This window comes from Cygnus atratus, chromosome 10 (genome assembly GCF_013377495.2).
Source record: "Cygnus atratus isolate AKBS03 ecotype Queensland, Australia chromosome 10, CAtr_DNAZoo_HiC_assembly, whole genome shotgun sequence".
Taxonomy (NCBI): domain Eukaryota; kingdom Metazoa; phylum Chordata; class Aves; order Anseriformes; family Anatidae; genus Cygnus; species Cygnus atratus.
The window spans coordinates 4768768-4792167 of record NC_066371.1 but is presented as its reverse complement, the minus strand read 5'-3'; the positions used below and the strand labels follow the sequence as shown (position 1 = coordinate 4792167).

Here is a 23400-nt window from a genome sequence, read left to right as displayed (position 1 = left end):
GGCCTACAGGGGTGAATTTGGTGCCGTCAAAATAAATGTTACTAAAGCAAAATTGAATTTAAGCACACCAAAATCAACAAAGTGAGAACGTGGCAGGTACTTAGAAAGGAGAAGCGCATTTAAAGTACAGGCAGACACCACCTTGGTGATCCTGCTCCTGCCATGGACCTTGGTGGCATCGGAGTGAGGTCTCGGGCTACCATGCGCCGCGGTGCGCTGCAGCACCCGGGCACAACGCGCTGCGATGGGGTGGCATTCCCGTGCTACCCCTGCATCTCAGCCCTCCCTCGCTGCTCACAACCTACGGTGCTCGAGCACGGTCCCTTCTGCTGAGCAAGGAACATCCCAACCTCTTTGGTTGGAAACTGCAAGTGCGAACTCAAAATCTCATGGAATTTTGCCCTGTTTAGAGAGGACAGCCACATATCTGGGCCTGCTTCCTTGCCCCCTCCCCTCTGCAACATAACTAACTTCCAAAAGCACTCTCCCAAGATACACGTCTAGATGCTTGCTCCAGTACTCATACCGAACATCAAGGCATGGTCCCCAGCTATAAAATATGTGGCAGCAAGCAAATGGAAAGCGCAGGAAAATACAGGCGAAAACAGGACAATAACTCTAAATCTGAAAGCTGAGACCTGATAGAGTCAGTTCAGTTGTGCAATCATTTATAAGATGAATGACAGTTTAATAGCCACTAGACAGTCCTCTGGGACCTGTGGTTTGAAAGTAAAATGGGTATTGTCTGTACCTCTTTAGGCTGTTTTCCAGCATGTTGTTGCTGTAAAAGTTGAAGCTGCAACTGTTCCTGTTGTTTCTTATAAAACTCTTGAAGCTGCTGCTACAAAGAAAAGGAAAGATGGTAAGTAACAAAGTGGAGAGCCAATTCAGTGTCCCTTTTGGTGTAATACACAAACTGTGATTTGAAAAATAGCATCCTTTTATCTGTAATGGTCTGACCTTTAGTTTGAAACTCGACAATAAATTCAGTGCACACTGACTATTCTTGGCATTATCGTTTGAAAAGTAATCTCCAAAATGAACTGATGAAAAACATACCATTTTCTACACAAACTAATTAAAATAAGGCAAGGAATGACCTTTGATTGTAACAACAAAGCCAAAATGCCCTTGCTGAGAGAGCCTGGCGAATCTCTGTTGTGAAACACACACGCTTTCTAAATGATGGGGTTTGACCGTATTAAGTGTTGTTCGATACATGCACAGACATCCTGGGAAATACTCTTCTCCTCCCCGCTGCCAGCCACTCGCCGCGCAGGCTGTGCTCTGGAGCCGGGAGGAGGCAGCATGGCAGCGAGGAGGGGGCACTCGAGGTGGGGTTTTGGTGGATGCCCGTGCTGGCCCGATGCTCGCGAGCCCACGCTGAGCCATACCCTACGGTAACCCAGCCTTGGGTTGCATCGGCAGCCAACCCTCGGCTGATAAAGGACCACGCGTTGAAACGGGGCACGGAGAGACACCGATGCACCGCGCGGCATACGCTGGCTGACATCAGACGGATTAAGGCTTGCGAACCTCTTCGCTTTCACTGCCACTGTTTCAATAGCCCTTTACGGTCCCACGTGGACGTAGCAAGGTCTGAAGTGGGAAGTACCACCCTACCACTTCGTTTATTGCAATTAATCAGGGCACACTGTACTTTCTGGGGGATGCAGGCAAAAGCAACAGGGACATCTGCCGAAGACCTGACACTTAAACATGCAGCTGCGTTATTTAGCTGATCCTGGAAATACTCCTAGCACTGCTCCTTGGATTTGTTTCCAGGAGCTATTTCTAGACCTAAAAACAAAAGAACAGTCAGTTCATTTCAGAGTGTGGCTGCTCCGAGGAGCAGACCCCGAGAGGCGGGCAGCTGCTTTCCCGGGAAGACGTCGGGAGCGAAGCCCTCCGGTGCCTGCCAGGGCCCCGCGAGCGGCTGCGAAGGCGACAATTACCTGTTGAAGCATGAGTGCCTGCTGCTGTTGGAGCAGGACTTGGAGTTGCTGGGGAGTTAGCACTTGTTGCTGGAGGATCTGCTGCATTTGCTGGGGAGTGATCACTTGAGGTGTCATCATAGCCACCGACACGGGAACCTGCGGAGGAGACAGAGCGGGGGTCAGGGAGCGTCTCCTGGGAAGACGGGCAGGCGCGGCGAGGCACGAGCCCACCCCGAGCACAGAGGGACCGGCCGCGCTTCCCCGGCAACTCAGGTCCCTCTGTGCAGAGCATTTCTGCGATGGGAATTCTTTAAAGACAGCAGTACAGCGAAACCTGCCCAGATTTATTTGTTTTTACAAGGAACTGCCGGCTCGGTCCTTTCCCTCCCAGAAAGCCCCTCCCTGCCACACAGAAATTCAAGAGCCCAGTATCCCGTGCTGATGGGATCTAGACCCTGTTAGGACAGGTTTTTAAGAAAATTGAAGGAAGGCTCAGTGACGTGAATAACAGCACTACACTCCTATGCAATTTTAACAGAGAGGCCCTGCTACGATGTCTTTACCATTCCATATTCACCCAGCATACAGATGTCTTCAATTCTTTCATATTATGTGAGATACCATTAAAAGCCGCTTTCCATGACATTTCAGTGACAAACAGCTACAGTGATGAACTTGATAGCATTTCATATTTGCAACTGTTAACACGTTTCTGCACGGGCATCTTTGCAAGGAACCTGTACACTGTATCTGAAAGGATGATGTCTTGTTCAGATAAAACACTGACATTAAAATGACAGGCTGTCTTGGCCAAGGTTACACAAATTGTATTCAAGCGGATACCTAATGACAATGCTATGAATTCTGCAAGCTTTCTAGAATGTAATTTAGCTATTCAAAATAATCACTGCACTTGTGTTTAATTTGCAGACTACATGAGAACCATTTTGTCAGTCCTAGTAATGCAAGAAGACTATTTCCCTAGAAACCCACCCCTCTATCCTCCACCCCAAAAAAGGAAAAGAAAAGGAAGAGAAAAAAACAATAGAAGAAAAGACAAAACCCATATGAGTTTTAACAGTAATATTTAAGCACCTTACTTTTCTATAGTTTCAAATCAAATAGGTGACAGCACAAAACTAAAAGCAGTAAAGGATATACTTTGCTAAAAAGGATCTCCTGTCATCTCATGTATTACAATAAAAGGTAATAATATGTTTAGCACTTTTTCTGTGCACCACTTTTTAAAAAATCAGCAGACAATAGCTGATCAGAAGATAAAAGAGTTTAAAAAAACCTTCCAGCGTAGTAGTAAGCAAGAGAGAAATGCAGTATTAATTTTATGTAACATAATGTCTTAATATGCAGTTTATCTTGACTTTTTCACATGATTTGTCCTGTCATTTGCATAGCAAGCTCTCATTCCTAATTTCACAGTCATTATGCACTGATGTCCTGATTTCTCAGCATCACTAATTTTGATGAACTAAAAATGGTTCCTGAAGGTCAGACTGATGTGCACTGCGCATCGCCCGGTGTTGTTGTGTACATGGCGTGCGCCAGGGCCCGGCGCTGCCCAGAAAACACGTGCTCGAGACACGTCTGGCAATCCAACAGCCCTGTAACGCCAACACGGCGTGGTCCAGCACGAATCCCCCACATCCCAGCCACGAACCTCCCGTGGTCCTTGCTGGGGCAGGCAGGTGCGAAGGCAGGGAAATGGAAATTTAAGGATGGGACAAACTCCGGTCCCTCCGAAGCCACCGCGCGGTGCCACCGCCTCGTCCCACGGGACGAGGACACTGAGTCATGAGGATGGGCAGTCCCATTAGTTCTGAATATCTTAATCCACAGTCTTTTAAAAACTTTTCTGGGAGCTGACAATTATTTAATTAAATGCTGCAGTCACTACCTTCGCCCGAAGCGTGACTCACCTTCATTATTCCCATCCCCAGAGAAGTTTACTTTACCCTGGGGTTTGTACTACCTTCCATTGAAGCTGGCCTGAGCAAACAGAAGAGGAAGCATGTTTAAGTATGTTTTCTGTGCCATTCTTGGAAGATATACAACACAAATACTCTTCAGTCAGATTTATGACGACAAGCAGGGATACAGACAGGAATAGGGTGGGGTGCTGTAAACCCTACACATCGGTGATTAATACGGAGGGCCGCATTCTGCCGGCAGCCATGCGGAGACAACTCCCATTCACTTCCATGGCTTTTTTGCACGTTTATCTCAGGATAAATCTGAGGATTTGGCCCTACCTTTGAAAACCGGCCATGTAGCTTCCGGTGAAGAATCTCCTAGCTGCACAGTCGCTGCTCCAACAGAAGCACTTAACCAGCGAGGGCCCAAACACACGGCCAAACACGGCCCACCTAGGCGGGCAGGTTTGGGTGGCTCCGTCCAACCCCGTTTTACCGCATTTTCACACCCCACCTGCGACTCCAAAGAAGGCCCTGCCTGTAATTTCTAGGCATGGCGAACACCGCGTTTACCCGCTGGGGAAGCGACTTCCGAAGGCCTCCTGCAAAGAAACTCCACCACACCACAAAGCGCCCCGTTAAAAACGGCACCCGCACCCCGGACCAGCGTGGGCAGGCGTCCTGGTGGAGGGCTTGAAACAGTTCAGAATTATGGCCTATATATCCACCCTCTTAACTCCCACCGTCCAACTTTTTCATGTAGCTAGTCCCTAGTAATACTGGGAAGCAAAGGGCATGCAGCACCAGCAATAGGCTATTATAGCCCACACTTTATTACCCATTACTACCGAGGTCATTAGCGGTAAGAGTGATTGTACCGGTCTTAACCTATTGATCATTGTAACTACTATCATTTAATCCCGTGTTGAATGTCTGGAAAGCTGCTAAAGGCACACAAGAGAGAGTGCTTTAGCGATGAGAAATATAGCCAAAGCTTGGAAATTACACTTTGATTCATAAAATCTAGCCAGTGGTTTAAATCAATAGTATTTAAAACAGTCATGTAAGTTCTTAACTATAGCTCTCTAATATTTATGGGTCCCTTTTTGAGTGTATTCACTCAAAACTAAACTTTATTTTAGATACTGTGCACTACACTTTACCTTACGTTAGATAAAATATATTTATTTCTGATATTTTGCCTGATAGTAAATGAAACCTAAACTGAAGGCTATAAATTAATTTTAGATTTTTATCTCTCAGATGTCAAGCGAAATGTGTTGCCAAAAAAAATTACAAACCAACTTTGAAAATGGCTTAACTATTTAAGTACACGAAAACGAGTGTGTTTTATGAGTTAACAATGAATCACAGAAGGCAGTTTATGAAGAACTAAAATAATTCTGTCTTACTGCCTTCGGGGAGTTGAAGTTCAAATTAAACTACTGGCAGATATATTTAAAGAATGCTAACTTAGCATGCAGAACAGAAATCAATCTTTTTTTAAGTTGTTTATTTCCATTTTCTACATGAAACACGATTGTTGTTATTGATATGATTAATGAAGCGCTTCTGGTATTGTTGACTGATAACAATAGGGTGTGGTAGATACCCAGCTGCATGCAAACCTGGCAGCAGAGGTAAAAATACAGCTGCAATTTGGCTTTCGGAGCTGTGCTAGTATAGACCTGCTGACATGCTAATACCAGCAACGGCAAAAAATGTCTTTAATACTCACAACTGTTTTCAGCCACTCTCTCTGTCTCCCAGGGTCCTGCCTGCTATTTCTCCGGCTCCCCCAAAGCCTTCCCATCCTCTCCCCAGTCCCGAGCTCTGGCAGCACGCCGTGTTTTGGAGAGGCTGACCGAGGCAAACTCGCACGACTTGGGCCAAGTTCACCTCTAACTTCACAAGGGAGTTACAGCAGGGATGCATTTGTCACTCCTCCGTACCACTCAGACAAGGGTCACGGGGATGAAAATGATTTAGACCGATTTAATCATCTAGTTCCCCCATTTTCCCTGATATTAATATAATTAAATACTAGCTAAATAATTTCAAGTAGTTTAATCTTGTATGAAGTGGGGGGGAAAAAAAGAGAAAATGCCATTTTCACACAACGTGCCTTCATTGCTGGATACGGTGATGGTCTTGTTAACTGTTAGCAGGCATGCATGGAAGATGGGGAGGATTTCCTTAATTCATAAAGAATAACTCTGCCAGAAAATCCTTTTCTCCTGTGATTATGTTCACACTTGATTTCAGTAAGTCCTCGGAGCAGGCACCTTGGATTTCCAAACAGCAATTCTTCAGTTAAAGATTTTGTGATAAAAGTTAAACGGAGCACAACACAGCCAAACACAGAGCAAGTGGCTGAGGAACAGTTAAAAATGCTGGACTGCCAGAAAAATAGATACGGCTAGGCAAAAACAAACAATTCAATTGAGCTGTCTTATTAGAAAGCTATTACATGCACTACTTTTGCAATATTAAAAAAAAATCGCAGCCGAAACAATGCAAAATGGCTTTGCTCGTGCCCCAGGAGAAGACAAACCCCGGGTAGCCTGGCAGAGGGAAAAGCACAATGCCCCCAACCGCAGCAGAGCCCAGCGACAGAAGAAGTGCTGAACGCAGGACCCGCATCCATCCTGAGACTGAAACACTTCTGACATAATATTTCAGCCTCCAAAATAACAACCCAAAACTGCCGCTGAAAGAATTATTCATGCAGAAACTGCAATTCCGTTTCATTATGCAAAATGGAATCTCGCTTTTAGACTTAGTTATTTTGCCATGATACTGCACAACACATTAAGACAGGTACTGTTTATTACATTAATGTAAAATCAGCTAAGTAGTCTGTCATTAGCATAACTGTTCTCTCCGTAACAATGCAACTCCCTATAAAAAGAGGGGGAAGAGAGCCTCTTTAAAATTAAATTAGCATTTTATGGTTATAATTTTGTTTATTATATTTTATCAGTAGGAAAGATCTGCCTTTGACCCACGGAAGGCAGGGAGATGGGCTATGCTGACATTCCCCGGCATGTCAGGATGTCTGCTCTCCTCTGCATTCTCTTCTAGCTAAGGAAAAACGGGGATATTTTCATATTTGTTTACAGAATGAAACATCTGATCTTATCTACCACTTCTCATGCATACCAGGTTTCTCACTAAGTGCCAGGATAATTGTTTCTGCTATAATAAATACCCATTTAATTTGCATAAAAATATAAAGTTTACATAAATTAAATCCTTTCTACATCTAACATTTGTCAAATACAGACTAAACCGGAATGCACACAACCAAATACTCATTTAATAAGCTGAGTGAGATTTCAACCTCAAGATTATCACCATCATTTTTCACATTTTAAGAAGTTATCATTTTTGTTTCCCGCTCCACCGTGAAAGGAAAAATTACAACCTGCTGTACATGCTTCCTAACAGCGGTGATATTTATAATGGTTCGGTTTAAAAAAAAAAAAAAAAAAAAAAAAAAAGCTTTTTTTTTAACCTAGAGTTTGGGAAAGGAAATGTTTGCTCCACATATTCTGCCAAAACACCCTGAAACAAACCAAAAGCCATCCTGCTTAGAAACACACGAATTACCCCTCCAGCCCTTGAAAACCCCTTGGCACCTTCTCTCTCCCCACCACCCTAAATACGCTGAGAATGATCACCGTGTCAGCCTCCTCGCATTTGTGTATTAATCCACTAATACATTAAGGAGAGCTTAATTAAATAATAAAAGGCGGTGATTGAATCAGCAGCGTTCAGCACGCCCGGAGTTCTCCGGAGCAGGCGGTGCTGCAGCCAGGGGCTCTCCTTTCCTCTTTCCTCTCCCCTCCTGCCTGGGCAGCCTGGGAGCAGCGGCGCAGCTCGGACCCCGGCGGTGCTGGGGCTGAGCCCCCTCTTTGCTCTGCGCCGGATTTCTCTTGCGAGAACCAGCCGCAGCGCTCTGGGGCACGCGAGGAGGCATCCATTGTCCTGGCCAGCTGAAAAAAATTAGGAAGCTATTGGGAAAAAAAAAAAAAATATTCACCTGGTTAAAGCACGCTGCGTGTTTCACGTAGGAAACAGGGGAAGGCAGCTCCAGCCCTGCTTAAACACTCACTGAGGCTCTGCCACTTCGGCTGCGAGCGGAGCCTTTCTCACAGTTGTAAACTTTATTTGCTTAAAACGTGCAGTTTTTCACACCTAGCGCAGACACCTACAGCTGCACATCGCAGCTAAGCACAACGGTGCAAATTAGATTCTAATGAGAAAACATCAGTTGCTTCTTTGACAATCTTGCCATTCAGTGATTTACTTCTAATGAAGACGCACTCCAACCAGCCGGCTCTCCGTGTTAAAGGTCAAAGCGCCTTCAAAAAAATGCCTCGCAAAATCAAGGCAAATGGGAAACCCGCAAAGAAACCTTCTCATAAAGTGGCGTGGCAATTAAGGTAATTGTGCAAAAAGCCGTCTTCGGTAAAAAGTAAAAGAAATTAAGCTGCCACTACTGTAACAGGTTAGATGAAAATCAAAATTTAATGTATTCTCCCTTGTGTCATCTTGTTTTGTCAAGACATCAAATAGAATTGGAAAGTACAAAATAACAAGCCCTTGAGAAATCACAGAAGCCGACCTTTTTGATGTTGTTGGTTTACCTTGTTCTCAGTTATTTGAACAATGATGTTTCAGATTTAAGGGCAAGATAAAGCTTAAAAATTAAAACCTGTTGTCAGTTTGGGGAGGGGGCTGTTGTCCCTCCAAAACAGCAGAGCATCTTACCTAATCAATGAAGGCAAATCCATCCAAAACTAGTGCAAGGAACAGTTAGCAATCCTGCTTATTTGCTCAACATTCAGCCTGTTTTTAATACCATTCGTTCAACTTCAGTACAACCTACAGATCCTCCTTCTAGCGGAGGAAACTGTGCTGGAAAGGCTAAAAAGAATAAAAAAAGAAAAAAAAATGAAGGAAAAAAAAAAAGCTGGGGAAGAGAGATTTGCCAGCGCTGCTTCTCTCCAAAATCTCTACACGGCCACTTCAGACCTGCAGAGGAGTGCATGATGCATTTTTTCCCTTTCCTTGTAACTGGAAAGCGAAGCTGAGCAAGTAAGCACCTTACAAAAACAAAACAGCACAGGACATTTTAACTGAACTACAGCAAAATAGTTTCCAGTAATGCAGCTCTGCTTTCAATAAAACAAACAAACTGCTTAAAACCAGCCAAGCCTTTCGCCAAACAATAACAAATTTAGCTTATGGTGTCAGGACTTTCCCACAATCGAGTTTCGCAGGTGTTGATAAAACTGCCCCTGCTACCGCTTTTCCCTAGCGAAGGGGGGAGAAAACAACATCAGCGAGTTAGCTGGCTGCCGGGAAACATTTTGGTAAAGTCAGTCCAAGTTGCGGAGGCATCCAGCACAGGTCTGCCTGAAGCAGCTCGAAAATGACTAGGAAATAGAGAGCGAGAGCACACGAGAGCTTTGTAACTCCTTCAGGTCCTGAACGCCAGAAGCCTTCTCCCTTACCTTTCCTTCAGCTGCCCAGGGCATGCCATCACAGACAAGGAAACCAAAGCCTTTTACACTGCCATAGGAGCTCGTGTAGCTTCGCTATTTTAAAAACGACACGACTGTCGAGCAGCATCAGTGCTCGAGAGCTGCCAGGTTAAAACGCTGCCTAAGTCATCGCTCCAACCGCTCTACATCACTTCCAATGTCTAAAAAAACCCCTAGCACAACTGTTGCGACCGTTTCCTCCATTACACGCGACTCAAACCAACTCAACTTGCGTACACGTCAAAGCCCGCCGTCCATTAGCGCGAGAATCCATCTGTGACCCATTACAACCCGGGGCCGGCAGGTGACGGCTCCTGGCGCTGCCCGGTCCCCGCTCACACTGCCGCGGGGGTGTCCGCCGGGGGCGCGGAGCCACGCACGCCTCCCGAGCGCGCCAGGGACCAGCAGCCGGAGCACGCCGCGACGCCCCCGGCTCCCTGCGAGCAGCCAGCTCCCCAGGAAGCCCACGCTGCTATTTCATTTCTCCCCTGTCAATTCCATTTTATTTATGACTTCTCTCTAGTTCGGCTGAGTGACTGGTCAGAGCACGTCTCAGAGCTAGTCCTTTTTTTTTTTTTTTTTTTAAAAGCAGGAATTATGCTGCCTAAAAAAGGGAGGGCACAGTGGCAAGGCAGAGTGTATGTTAAACAAGAGGAAAAAAATAACAACTGTAGCAAACAAAAAAATTTCAAAGCGGCCCTTCCTATCGTAAGCTTTCCGATGATTTATGGTTTACCAACTCAGCAAGGTTACGCAACGCTGCATGCCTTTAGATGCATTATTTGAGTCAGTTGAGATTTAATTAAGATCACAGCCTCCAAAATCCCTGTCAAATGAAAATTCACAAAAGACAATACACTATATATCCTCACGCAGATAGTCTCCATTCCATGCTCTGGAATAACATAAGTTAATCCTCGTTTCTATGGTGGCAGACAAAAGTTCACTAATTTTGTTTTCTTTTGACACTTGTGTTGTTTTCTGTTTTATGTCATGCGATCATTCCCTTTTGGGAAGGGAGGGGAGCTGATATAGGGGGAGCGAGCAGAGAGCAATATGTCTGAATACGGCAGCAGATGTATTTTGACATTCTCACAGCTCTGCCGTGATGTCATCAAGTTTTCATATAATTAACCCCTGCCAGCGAGAGCATCATTGCATGACATCTGCCCACTGGGACGCGGAGGAAGGAGTCAGGGACAAAACACACAAAGTGCCTCGAGCTTGCTCTTGTGCTAAGATCCCATCCGAAAACCCAAATCAGGCTGGGGCGACAAACCTGGGCTCCCGACCCCGCAGGCAGGCCGGGGGCTTCGGCAGGGCCTGGGGGGCTCAGCAGCCTCGCCTGCCCCCTGAAACGTGGCCAGCACACACAGCGATGCCTCTTGTAGGGAAACTGTGAGAACTTTACCTCGTTCTGGGGTACTTCTGTTCGCATTATCTTAATATCTGCTCGCTTATCTCATGGTTTAGAAATGACAGGTGCTAGCGGTCTTTTGTTTGACAGGCCACTACACAAATAACTGTCTTGCCTGAAAGGGCTAATGCACTACTAATGAACAATAAATCAACTTTGATTATAAAGTGTCAGGCCAATCAGTTTGCAGTTCGGCTCCGCCACGCTCTAGGCCGAGGCAGCTCTTCTGTCTGGCCAGGATTTGGGGTCCATCCCCGTGGCCTCCCCAGTGACGTTTTGGGGCAGCGGTCGCAGGAGCTCGATTCGAGCCCCCTGAGAGCGGCCCTGCGGCGGGCTGGGAGAGGGATGGGGGCCACCTGCGGGGTCACCCCACAAAATCTGTCCCTTCCCCGGCGGGGGCACGCTCTGGTACCATGACCTCACAGCGACGGGCGCTTCAGGCCGGGCTGCGCACTGAGGGGCGCCGGCAGGAGGCGGCCTGCCGGGCCCCTGCGACACCCCAGGGGCGCTCTGAGGGTCCCTGTGGGGTGTTTGGGGCGCCACAGCCCGCTCCAGGATCGGGCCCGGCGGAACGAGGCAGGGGAAGCGGCTCCCAGCCGGCCCCGGAGGGTTTCCACGTTTCGCTTTTAGCGAAAGGAGGCGAGCAGCCCGCTCAAGTCACTTTTTTATTAGAAATAAACTTCGGCAACCCGTCGCGCTCGGCGGCCCGAAGCCGGCCGTTCCGTTTTCGTAAACAGCCCTTAGTCACCGCGGGTGATTCACGTTTCCTGCCACCAAACTTGTTTTCGTTCAAAAAGGCGCCCCGACCGCCGCCACACGCGGCCGCCGCGCCGCGGGGCCGGCTGAAGGGCGGCGGGGAGCGCCCCGAGCCCCGCTCCGCCCCGCGGCTGTCGCGAGCGGAGCTGTCACGACAGCGGGGACGAGCCGGCAAGTCAAGCCGGGAGCCGGCCGCGCAGGCTGGGGCCGGCTTTCCGCGCTCTTTTCCGCGAGTTTCGGGCTCCCCCAACCCCCGGCCCCGGGGCACCCACCTGGGCTGAGGCGGCGGCGGCGGCGGGCGGCGCGGGGCGCGGCGGGCCATGGAGCGGGCGGAGCGGCGCGGAGGCTCCGCGGGAGGAGCGGCGGCGGCGGGCCCTGCTCGCGGGCTGGCGCCGCGGAGCCCCGGCGGGCGGGCAGGGAGGGAGGCGGCAGGGAGGGCAGGCAGGAGGCAGGCAGGCAGGGAAGGGAGGGAGGGAGGGAGGCAGGCAGGAGGCAGGCAGCCGCCCCGCCCCGCCCTGCGCCGCCGCCGCGCACAGCCCGCCCCGGAACGGGGCACCCCCGGGCGCGGCCTTCCTCCTCCTCCTTCTTCTCCTCCTCCTCTCTTCCCGCTGCCCGGCCCGCCGCCCTGCCGCTCGCCCAAGTGTTGAGCAGCCCCCCCCGCTGTTAGATCTGTTCGGGGAGCACGGAGTGTCTGTCAGCCCGCGGCGAGGCCCCGCGCCCGCCGCAACTTTCTGCTCGCTCCGGGAAAGTGCCTTCGCCGCCCCTCGGACGGCTTCACAGCTCCTCTGCCAACGGCTCTGCCTCCGAGGGCTCGAGCACGGCAGGGTTTTAATAGCGGGAGGTGAAAGAGAATGAAGTAAAATAGAACGAAATAGAATAAAATGAAGTAGATAAAATAAAATAAAATAAAGTAAAATAAAACAAAACAACGTCAAGAAGCCTCTGTCAGGAGCCCACACCAAGCCAGGCTGCTGTGCCCGGCCTGCACACAAGAACATCTTTTCCCCCTCTCCCCTACCAAAGCAGAGGGGAGTTAATCCCAAGGCACCAGGATGCTCAAAGCCAGCCCGGGACGAAGACCCCTGCCCCACACAGCCCCACACACCCCTCGCAGCCCCACACACCCCACGGAGCCCCTCGTGGCCCCGCTCCCTGCCGCTGAGGCAGCCGAAGCCTCGAGTGTGGCGCTGGGCAAGGCCTGGGCCCGCGGCACCTCAGCACCGTGGGCTGGCAGGGCGGCGTCACACACAACCAGCTTCCTCAGGCCCCAGCAAACACTTGTCGGGTCCCCCAGAATTTGACACACAGACAAAACCTGCCGTTGTGCTGTCTCCAAGCCACACGCCGCTACCGGCCCCACAACCGCTCTTCTCTTGCCCAAAAAGCTCCCGCACTGTCCGCTGTACCGCAGGCAGCAGTTCCCTCCCGCTATTTCAGTTTGGGCTTGGCATTTTCACCCGCCGTCCGAGCACACGAGTGATGCAGACGGTTCCTTCGCACGCACGCAGCTGAAGAGCCCGAAGCCACCACGCTCCCCAGGCAGGCGCGTGGTTTATTTGCGGGAGTCAGGGGCTGAGAGACAATAGCCCCATTAGTTATGCTGCTAAAGAGCCGCACAAGAAGCGAAGACAAAGGACCCAATTTACTGACAACTTGTGATCTGACGGTAAATGGGATGCGATACGGATTGCTTTCCACCCTAAAGTGTTTTCGTGTCAGATAACAAATTTATTAATGGGATTTTTTTTCAGGTCACAAAAATGTGACCCCACCCTCTTATGAATATTTAATAAGGGACTAAGGGCATCTTTTCCAAGACCCTAAATCTGCCAGAAACAGCCCAGATGAATCAGACACGCCGGCCTCTCGAAGCAGCAGGCCCCCAGCAGGTCAGCAGGCAGAGGGCACGGCCACCACAGCCCTGCATGTGCATTACGTGGGTGCGCAGGAAGCAAACAAACACGCACGCCCTCCAACACTTGGGACGTTTAATAATAGCACAAACCAGTAACGCATGCCACGAGCTCGTAATAATTACTGCTTGCGCTAAGAGAATCCCTCCTGTCCTGGACTTCAAAGTAATCCCAAGCAACCCTGGCTGCTTTGGGGAATGCATCACCAATACGCGGGCTTGCACTTTTTGGTGGCATCTCTCACAGACCACCTCCTGCTCCCTGGTTTGGGTGCGAAGGGCAGCCCTGCGGCCATGATGCCAACCAGCCCAGAAAGCTGCTGAGCTGTTTGCTTTTCCTCGGCACGGACCTCTCGCTGCCCGCAGCACGAAAAGCCAGCGCCCTCCTTCTGCCCTCAGCTCCGACCGACCGCGTGCCTATGGACTGAGCTCCACCTCGGGACATTTCTAACCACCAAGGGGCTGCGTGAAGCTCACGACGCTGCTCTAGGCACTCGTTCCCCTTCCCAGGGCAAAGAGGAGCGTGACGTGGTGCTGCCAGATAGGAGCAGAAGCACAGCCCCGGCTCTGGCACCGCCTGCGCTCCCCAGCCTTGGGCAAGTCACCCGGGGCGTTTGTTTTCTGAAACGGCTGCTCCGTCCTGCGGGCCCCGCTTTCTGAGAACTGCTTGCAACACCCCTGGCCGAGCACTGCCCGCACACTCGCCATCTCAAAGGCAGGCGACGGCCTCCTTCTCACCTGCAGAACAGGGATAATGCTGCTCGTTTCGGGATCTTCTCTAGGCCAATATTTGCAAAACACTTGGAAGCTGAAAGGTGCTGCCTAAGCACTGAACGCTGGCCACAGAGCCTGCAAGCAGTATTTTTAAAGCATTTTATGCCCTTTCATATAAAAGCTTCTTACCTGCAAGCTCAGCCAACATCTGCTGTGGGCTAAAAACTTCGGTCTATTCCCTTAGTAACGGAGATGGCAGCACTCGCTAAGTAGGGTCACCATGAAATATAACGCAGTTCTCAGCCAGCAAAATATTTTAAAAGACCAAGAAGGACCATAAACTCCCACTTTAATTCCATTCAATTATGGAGAGCCATCACAGACAGAGACAGTCAGATCTGACAAGGATGTTCAAAACAGAAGACATCCACCAACAAATTAAAAATAACAGGGAAGGAGCGTGGCGGCTACTTGGCTCTGCAAGGTCTGATTCGGGTTAAGTGGCAGCATCAACACCTAGGTAAAAAAAAATCACTAGTGTATAGCACGGATACAAGGCTCCGAGGTCCGAGCCAGCACAGCAGGTTAGGATTGCTGCTGAAGATGAGAATGGCAGAAGAAATGGCTGTGCTGTGCTGTGCCGTGCCGCTGCCTCCGTGCACGCCTCCTTTGCAGACTGCCACGGGCACCCATCCCCGCGGAACTGCACGCGGGCTGCAAACGCAGGCAGGGAGGGGCGGCCGGTTTGAAAGCCAGCTGCTGTTTGCAGTTACAAGGGAAAAAGGCGTCTCGGATACTATTCCCACTGCTGGATCCCCAGGCCCATTTTTGTGGGGTTAAATCACATTTTCCTGTTTTGAGACTGCTGCATTTTCCCTTGCTGCTGTTTGAAAGACCTACAAAAACAAATGGGGAAAACAACTGACTAAACAGGAAACAGTGAAACTGATTATCCACAAAGTGCTGAGAAAAAGTACTAAGTAAACATTTTTTTGGGTCGTTTTTATTAATCTTAGCTAACACCCTCATGGTAAAGTATTTTCAGGCAGAAAAGTGAATTTTAGGCTGACGGTGTCTCTGCCAAAAGAGAACACCAAAGCAATTAACATTTCAGTAATGTTTGTGTCTGCTGCACTTCTTTTTCATGTGAAACTGTCGTTTTCCTTATTGCCCTGCAAATCCTGCACGAAGAAGCCTCTTTAAATCCCCTCAGCATTGTGCAATGGTTTAAATTTCACTTCATGGCATGCTTTAAATTACCATTCACATCTTCATTTAATGCATCATTTTATAATGCCAGTGTTACTAGTTAATTTATATATACACAGCAGGATGTGTCAACATTCAGGTGAGTTATGAATATGATTGTGCAGGAGTTATGGAAGGCATTTCTGCAAAATTATGGTTCCCTCTAAACATAAAAATATTAATAATGAATCAAACATCACAGGTAAACAACAAATTTTATATAATTGCACCCCCCCATGCTTCGAGATAAATAAATAAATAAAAATGGCAACATTTTCGCTCTGCATTCGTATTTGATTGATCTTAATAAATTGCCATCTCCTTTCCTAATAAACTGTAATCTCTTGTTTCCGCCACAAAGTAAAATTTATTAGCACACTCTTCTACCAGCAGGTCTGCATCGCTCACAGCACAGTCTGCAAATTGTTCCAAGTACGCATGGGCATTATTCATAAATTATTTTTGTGCCCCAAAGTACACAATATATTGAAAGGCAATCACCACTAACTGTTCTCTGTTACTTTCCTTAATTACGTGAGATAGCATTTATGTCACGTACAGTAGAGGAAATGCCGCAGTTTCCATTAAAACCCCATTTTTTTGCGACGGGTTGAAACACAGAGCTCACACAGTGAAAACCACAGATGCCTTGCAAGGAGAGGAAATTCTGGAGGTGCTATCTGTTAGGAGATGGCAACACCTCTGCTTTAAAAGAGCAACCACTGTATACCAAAATAACCTGCTGGGCATGACAACAGTTAGGGCTCCAAGAGGAAAAGTAGGTGTTTTGTCATGATGTTAAAGTTGCCATGGTAAGAAAAGAAACAGAATGAAACATCAACAAAACAAACGTCAATCACGCACGTTTGCCCGTGGAGCATTAACTCGTCGGCTCCTGGCCACGCCAAACAGATCATCCCCTGCGCTCCCGGGGCGCCCTCCCCGGGCTGGGCAGGGACAGTGGGTGACAGGAGGGGACACGTGTGCTGCCTGGCCCCGCAACCAGGGGATGGGGCGCTTCTTCACCTCCTCTGACAGCCGCCACAAGAAAACATCCCTCTGCAACACCAGGCCCACAGCAGGGCACGCGCGCACCCCTACGCGCACCCCTGTGCCGCCACGGACTTGCATTACAACGGGTCTGATGAAATACGGGCCCTTTTACGTGCCAGCGCCCGTCAGCCCATTGCACAGCGTACTCACACGCAGCCTACGAGTGCCAAACTGTATATTCCGGCCTCTCGGCGAGAATAACCCGGAGTATCGTCGGGCATCTTGCCGTTTTTCACTCCCTCTGTTGGGAACGCACGGCAGCTTATTTTCAATAAAACACCTCCTTAGCAGTAATGGGCCACTGTGCTCATTTCAATGGTCCCCGAGGTTTCATGACACAGTGTATTTAGCTGGCTCGTAGTCCAAGTTTTCCTCCAACATTAAAAGATATATATATATATAATTTTTTTTTTAAAAAAAGAAGGCAGCTAAGGGAAGAGCTTTTGCTCATCTTTTCTTTACAGAAGAAAACAGTTAATTTGTAGAGGCACCTGAACAAGAACTACTTGCTACAGAGGTGTTCAGGCACCAGCCCTTATGGTTGGACAGGAGCACGCAGAAACTGAAGCACTGGTGGCACCGCATGGGGAAAGAGCCTGGAAGCGGTGCTGTGACCTCACTGCTCCTGGCAGAGTGCTGGCCGCATTATACCGCATGCAGGGAATTGAAATGCCCAAACCCAGATGAATAACATGACTTCCAAAGCTGGTGAACAGCATTAAAACCAGGAGGACTTTTTGGGGCAGTGGTAGGCAGAGAAGCCCCTCAAGACGACTGCTGGTTGCCATATGGGACTGGAGAGCGCCTCCGAACCTCGCCTCCTGAACCACCCGGCACAGCGCGGTGCCGCGATCCGTCGCCTCTTCCCAAATAACCAATATTATAGGACAGGGCTCTCCCCTCCCGCTCCCCTCCTCACAGCAAAGGGGACTCCTGCCTGCAAGCACAGGTTACAACTGACAGCCACGTCCTACCCAGATCCACCTGTCGCAATCCTTTTCTCCCCCCGAGCCACAAGAAGAAGGATGAGGCTGCAAAGCAGCCGGTGCCCGAGCCAGGAGGGATGTGGCAGCGAAGGGAACCAGGTTCACGAGCCCCAGCAAAGAGAGGGATTTGTCTGGGGCCCCTGCAAACAGATTTGCATTTGCATAGGAGGAGAAAGCGATTCCCCAAAAATCCATCTCTGCGAGCAAAGCTATGCTATTTATGCCGGGTACGGGGACAATGCGCTGGCACTGAACGCGGCCACTTCTGGGGCGGCTGATGGCAGCGGCTTCGCCACGCGGGGCTCCGAAGGAATGCAGGACACCTGAGGCACCAAATCCTTCACTCAAATGAAATTGCAGGGTGATTAAGCAGAGAGAATGTAACTATCCAAACTGTAATTTGGCCAGCACAATGGATCTAACACCCTTATTCTTGGGAGGAAAAAAAAAAAAAAAAAGTACTGTATTTGAAGTTCAAAATCTAATTAACTATTTGAGAAAAAGATTTCTGTTTTAAAAAGAAAATTCCTAACAATATAAAGAGAATTAGTGCCAAAGTTTTTGAAGAACCACATAAAACGGTATGAAAAACGTATGATATTGTAATAATGGGAATGACTGGATTTGCTCAAACGTTCCTTATACCTTATAACACAAGAATAAAATACAGTGTAAATCCTTCTATCTACATAAGTTCCCCGTACAGAAAAATCTCTCCTTTAATAGGTTTACACCTTTAACATGTATTAGTTCGGAAAAGTCCTAGGGTATAATTACACATCTTGGCTTGGCACATTAATAGCTGCTCCCTTCATTTACTGATTTCTTTTACCGGTCAATTTGCTGGTTTACTACGCTGCTCTCGCTGCTCTGTTTCGCAGCAGAGCCGAGCTGGTAAAGCGGGAAGGGTCCGAGGTGGCACAGGCCGGGCACTGCCCTGGGGACACCGATGCTGCCCCCGGGCCATCGGCATGCAGGACGCCCCTCGGGGATGTGCCACTTGCAGCCGCACGTGCCAGCGAGCCGCGGGGCTCGGCCGCCGCGCAGGGCAGGTCGCGGAGGAAAGGAAGCGGAGCTGCCCTCGCTTCCTCTCCAATCTGTGCAGAAATAACGCCCTGCGAGCCGAGAAGAAAGCGAGGCGAGCGGGGCTTCGCCGGGGCTTCCTGCCACCTTGCCGAGCGCGGCTCCCTCGAGGCCGGCGTGGCCACCGCGTGCCCCGCAGAGCCAGGCTGGCGGCTGCTGCTGCGCCCGGCCCCGCTTCCTCCCGAGCACGGCGGCCGCCTGCTCCCTCCGCTGGGCGTCCCGAGGCTGCCCTTTGTCCCCCGTGCCCAGAGGCGTCGCTCGGTTCCTCCTTTCCTCCAGGCCTTCCCTCTTGGCCTTGCCCCAGATTCTGCTCTCCGGTACCCCGGAGCTCCGTCCCCATCGCTCCTCCCGCAAACCCCATCCGTCCTGCCGTCCCCCGTGCTCCACCTGCCCCTGCCGCCACGTGCCACGGCTGCCCCACCTCCCCTCACCGTCCCTGCCCACGGGGAAGGCAAAAACCTCAGCTCCCAGCCCCTGCTCCACTGCTCACCAGGGAAAGGGCCGTATCCACGCGGCTGACTAAAAGAGATGCCCTTCGTCATCTGCCACCCGCTCCCCGCGGGTTCCCTTCGCATCCCAGCGCCAGGCTCGAAGGCGAGGCTGGCGTTCGCAAGGCCTCCGTCCAGCTTTTACGGGGTTTTCAGCAGTTTTAAGAGGGTTTTCTTGTGTTATAGCGGAGCCATTCATTTAATGGCTTTTCAGCACTGCCATTATAAACCAGAACTTTTCAGGTGTTTATTACTCAGCTTTAAAAATTGGCTCTATGCTGAAATTTGGCAAACAAAGTGTCAGCCTAGGAGAAAATTTTATTTTTTGCCAATTTTGTGCTTTAAAAAAAAAAATAATGACCCCGTTTTGGCCTCCGTAAAAACGCAGCTTTTGCTGCCTCTGTGACACTGGTGAAGTAACAAGTCAATATTGCAATCCTGCCAGCAGAGCTGCCGTGATTTAACGCCTAAAATTGCTTTGAAGGTGAAGAGTGCTATTGAACTGCTAATTATTAACTATTATTGCTGAGCCTGCCACACAACAAGGATGCAAAAAGAAAACAAAGGGAGCACGAATCATCTCTGGAAAAGCAAGGCAGAAAGGGAGCGAGGGTCCGGTGCTGACAGGGACGAGCTGGAAAAGGCAGGGTGGGGCCCTCGAGTCCGCTAAGGACACAGCGCGAGCCGATGCGGAAATGTTGTTTTTCATTTTCCAGGACGGCATTTCAAATACAACAAAAATACAAATGACACCACGGAGCTTGCTCCACGCCAAAGCTAGCAACCACGCAGGATCAAAACCAGCTTTAAGCCCGGCTGAACTCGGAGCTCAGCAGGGACCTCACGCTGCTCAGCCGGAGCCAGGAGAAACCTGGCCGTGGACTGCGGCAGGACAAAGCCTTGGAGGCGCTGAGGACGGTGACAGGAGCAGCAGACGGGGCAGGAGCAGCACGGGGCAGCTTCACAGCACCGCCTGTCTCTGAGCGCCGAGCTGGGGCAGCAGCACCCGCAGCACCGCAGCACCCATCCCATGAATTCTGCCCCAGCCTGACGTGCCTTGGCTGAAGCAAGGGGAAAGTAAACTATCTCCACTACACACCTCCCAACCCTTCTTCCATTACCTTCTTAAGGGACTGAGGTTTCAGAGAGGGCGTAATGCCAGGAGTGCTTCTTCCTCCCGGGAAGGGGTGAGGGCAGAGCCCCGGCACGCTCCCACCCGGGACATGCCCCCCGGCGGCGCGGGGTCCGAGCAGCCCACCCAGGTCACCGGGGCCGCTTTCCAACGCAGCAAGAAGAGAAAATGATTTATCTTCCTGGCAACTTTCTGCTTGTCTAAGTGGCAGCTATTTAAATACAATTAACAAGCAAATGATTTTAAAATTACAATACATTTAATAAGGCAGCATCACAAACAATTTGCATCTCATTAAAGCGCTCGAAGCAGCAGAAGCAGCCTCCCCAACGGGCTGCACGTCACGGGGGAAATCCAGACCCCGGTGACAGCTCCGGCCACGGGACATGGGCCAGGGGGTGATGGCAAGGAGGAGCAATTTGGCCAGTGGCCCCGCGGGGAGCCCTGGCCATGGCTCCCTGGGTAAAGAAGGATGCCACGAGCCAAAGCCTTGATGGAAGTGGGTGTAAAACGAGGAAGGAAGGAAGGAAAAGGGTGTGTGTGTGTGTGTGCATGTGGGATGGGCACGTTTTAACATACATTTGTGAACAAAGAGTTTAAAGAAATTTCAAGCTATTTGCTCAGCTATATGTGTAATTAGGAGTTTATAGATTATGCCGCCACAAATCTTCCGAGATTGCTGCTGGGTTTGGACGCACACGAATTCCCAGGAACCTCTCGTACAACAGTCACATACCGATGCGTGCGGCAGGAAAAGACTCACACAAATAACAGCTTTAAAAGCTTCCAACCCACTTTCACCCTCTGTGATCTCCTGCGGCGGGCACACTTAACCTGGAGGACACAGCAGCACTTCCCAGGTCACCCCCCCACCTCCCCAAATCCCTCTGGCTCCCTTCAGAGACCTGCTGCCGGGCGGGCAGGGGATGCTGCGGCGCTCTCCAGACGGGTTTACATGGGGAGTGCTGTGCTGAGAGCCTCCCCCTGGGTCCCACCCAGCAGTGGGACGCAGGCACCGCTTCGTGTGGGTGTGGGCAAGGGCTGCTATCCTTTACATCGGCGTAGGGAAGCCACCTGCGCCACAGGGGAGGGACCCTCCTGTTCTGTCCCTGGGGCAGAGGGATCGGGCACGGCTGGTGGAAAGCCGGCAGGAGGGATGCGGTACGCGAGGTTTGTGTTAACAAACTCCTAGGCGAATGAGGAAGGCAGCTGAACAGCCCGAATTTCAGCTATCGGAAGGCTTGAAGGAGGCGACTTTCATGAGAGGTCGTCCCTGAACAAGTCGCTTTTCACAATCCGCGTGAAATGCTGGCACCTTCTGCCAGCAACATACACACCAACCCCACCCTCAATCCAAAAGCTTGCTCCAAGGCAGTTGATAAACTGAAAAAGCGCAGTCAATACTTTCTCTAAAATCCAGCACGAGTTTTGCTATGACCTTTTACTTTCTGTGCCTGAAATCCAACAGCCTCTGGAGCTGCGTGTGACAGTTGTTTAATGCTGCGCAGCACGGTTATATACAACACTGGCAGGAGAGAGCGAGAAAATAGTTTACAATTGAATCTGCAGAGGAAATTTGGGTAAGTTCAATGTAATTACCCATTTGGAAGCTGGCCAAGGGCCGGGAGTACTCAAAGCCACGAGAGAGGCTGTAACAAGTGACCAGCTTTGCTTGTCCTTTGAAAGGCAGCACCTCCAAACTGCCCCGTGGGCTCCCGCATGCGCTGCGTCGGGTCGGAGCTCTGATGTTTTTGGGGGAAACCTCCAGTCCTGCTGCTGCTGGCACTGCTGGGAGACCCGGCAAGGCTACCAGCAGTGGCACAGCCCTCCGATCTCAGTGCCACACGCCCAAGAAGCCCCAGAGGCCGGGGACCATGCCCTGGCATCCCCAGCGATGCCAGAGATGCCTGACACAGGCACTGGGGCTCTTTTTCACTTTATCAGAACAGGAACCTATTGAAATTTTCAGCATTATGGTTTAAACAAAGACAAAACAGTTATTGCTGTTTTAGCAACCAGACTTCACGCTTTCCTCACGTATGCACGCTTCTTACAATTTTTTTTAGCAGGACCCCTGTCCGTGTTTGCCAGCACGCTATCTCTGCGAACCTGGATCTGAAGACAAGCGTCTAAGCAAAACAACGATCACTTTCTATGAATTACTGAACATGTGTAATTCATTTATCTGTAATATTGTGCTAAACTCAGCTCCAATTAAACAAATGAAAACACCTGCTTAGCACACATAGATCTTTCCATACCTCAGGGGAAGACCCATCAGTGCGCTCTGTAGTACAATCTGGCTCGCGACACTACGCTAACAATGCAGAGCTGGGATTTCTTTTTAACTTTTTTCTTTAAATGTACATCGGCGAGGAGATAAAAAAAAAATACAGTGAGATTTTGGGGGAGGAGTAATTTTTTTTTTTAATATTTCTATCTTTAGCACGTGCAGCCCTGCACTATTCAACCACTCATCGGGGGCTTCCCACGGGGCTGGGCTGAACGATCAGACCCGAGGGCACGCGTCACTCTGGGGACAGCAGCAGAATAAAATGACCTTAAAATGCACGTAACTGGCCCCAGACCTGACGATATTACAAAACGAGGGTGCTGTGGGCACGGCTGGGTGGTTTGGGAGCTGCGGGTGCTTCGCTGAGTGCAGCAGTCGCCGCCAGGAGAGCCTGCCGGATCCCCACCCTGGTTCATTTCCCATTCCTTCCTAACCTGCCCGCAGACAACGCGCTCTCAGCCAGGTCCCCGCAAGAACATGGGCAATTATCCCTCCTCTCCCGCACCCCAGCACGGCCCCGTACCAATTGCTCCAGCCTGAACTGCTCACACGTGAGCCATCCGCAACACCTCTGCTGCTGTAACTGCTCTGGCTTGAGAGGCATGTTAGGAAATTCAATTTCCTGGCGTTTGCAAATGGAAGCACTTTGGTGGCAAAGCACAGAAGCAAAAGAAAGGGCATCCTACAGGTGTGTGGCGAAAGCAACCAGAAATAAAAAGTGCCCCCACGATTGCTGTATCATCCCATCCCAGGCATAAGGCTGCTCATGGCTTTTTCTTTTTTTTGTTTTGCTTTTTTCAGCAAAATCAAAGTTAAAAACTGAAAGTGTTTTTTGGTTTGGTTTTGTTTTTCTTTCCCTCCTTTTATTTTTTTTTTAAGGCAGGGTGGTCCCCTCCGCTCA

At 50.0% G+C, this 23400-nt stretch overlaps 1 protein-coding gene across 37 annotated transcripts in view; it reads right to left on the bottom strand.

Annotated features, from left to right (window-relative positions):
* Positions 1 to 23400, bottom strand: part of FOXP1 (forkhead box P1) — a 370718-nt gene that overhangs the window by 74231 nt on the left and 273087 nt on the right. For 25 of the 37 annotated variants that reach the window (XM_035547093.1, XM_035547101.2, XM_035547096.2 and 22 more), the window contains 2 exons: positions 1956 to 2093; positions 752 to 841 (listed from right to left, as the gene is read on the bottom strand). In XM_035547093.1, the coding sequence (XP_035402986.1) occupies positions 752 to 841; positions 1956 to 2093 (228 nt within the window). Of the gene's footprint in view, positions 1 to 751; positions 842 to 1955; positions 2094 to 11862; positions 12119 to 23400 lie in introns of those variants that run through there. The other 12 variants (XM_050712861.1, XM_035547104.2, XM_035547107.2 and 9 more) reach the window with 5 other exon arrangements.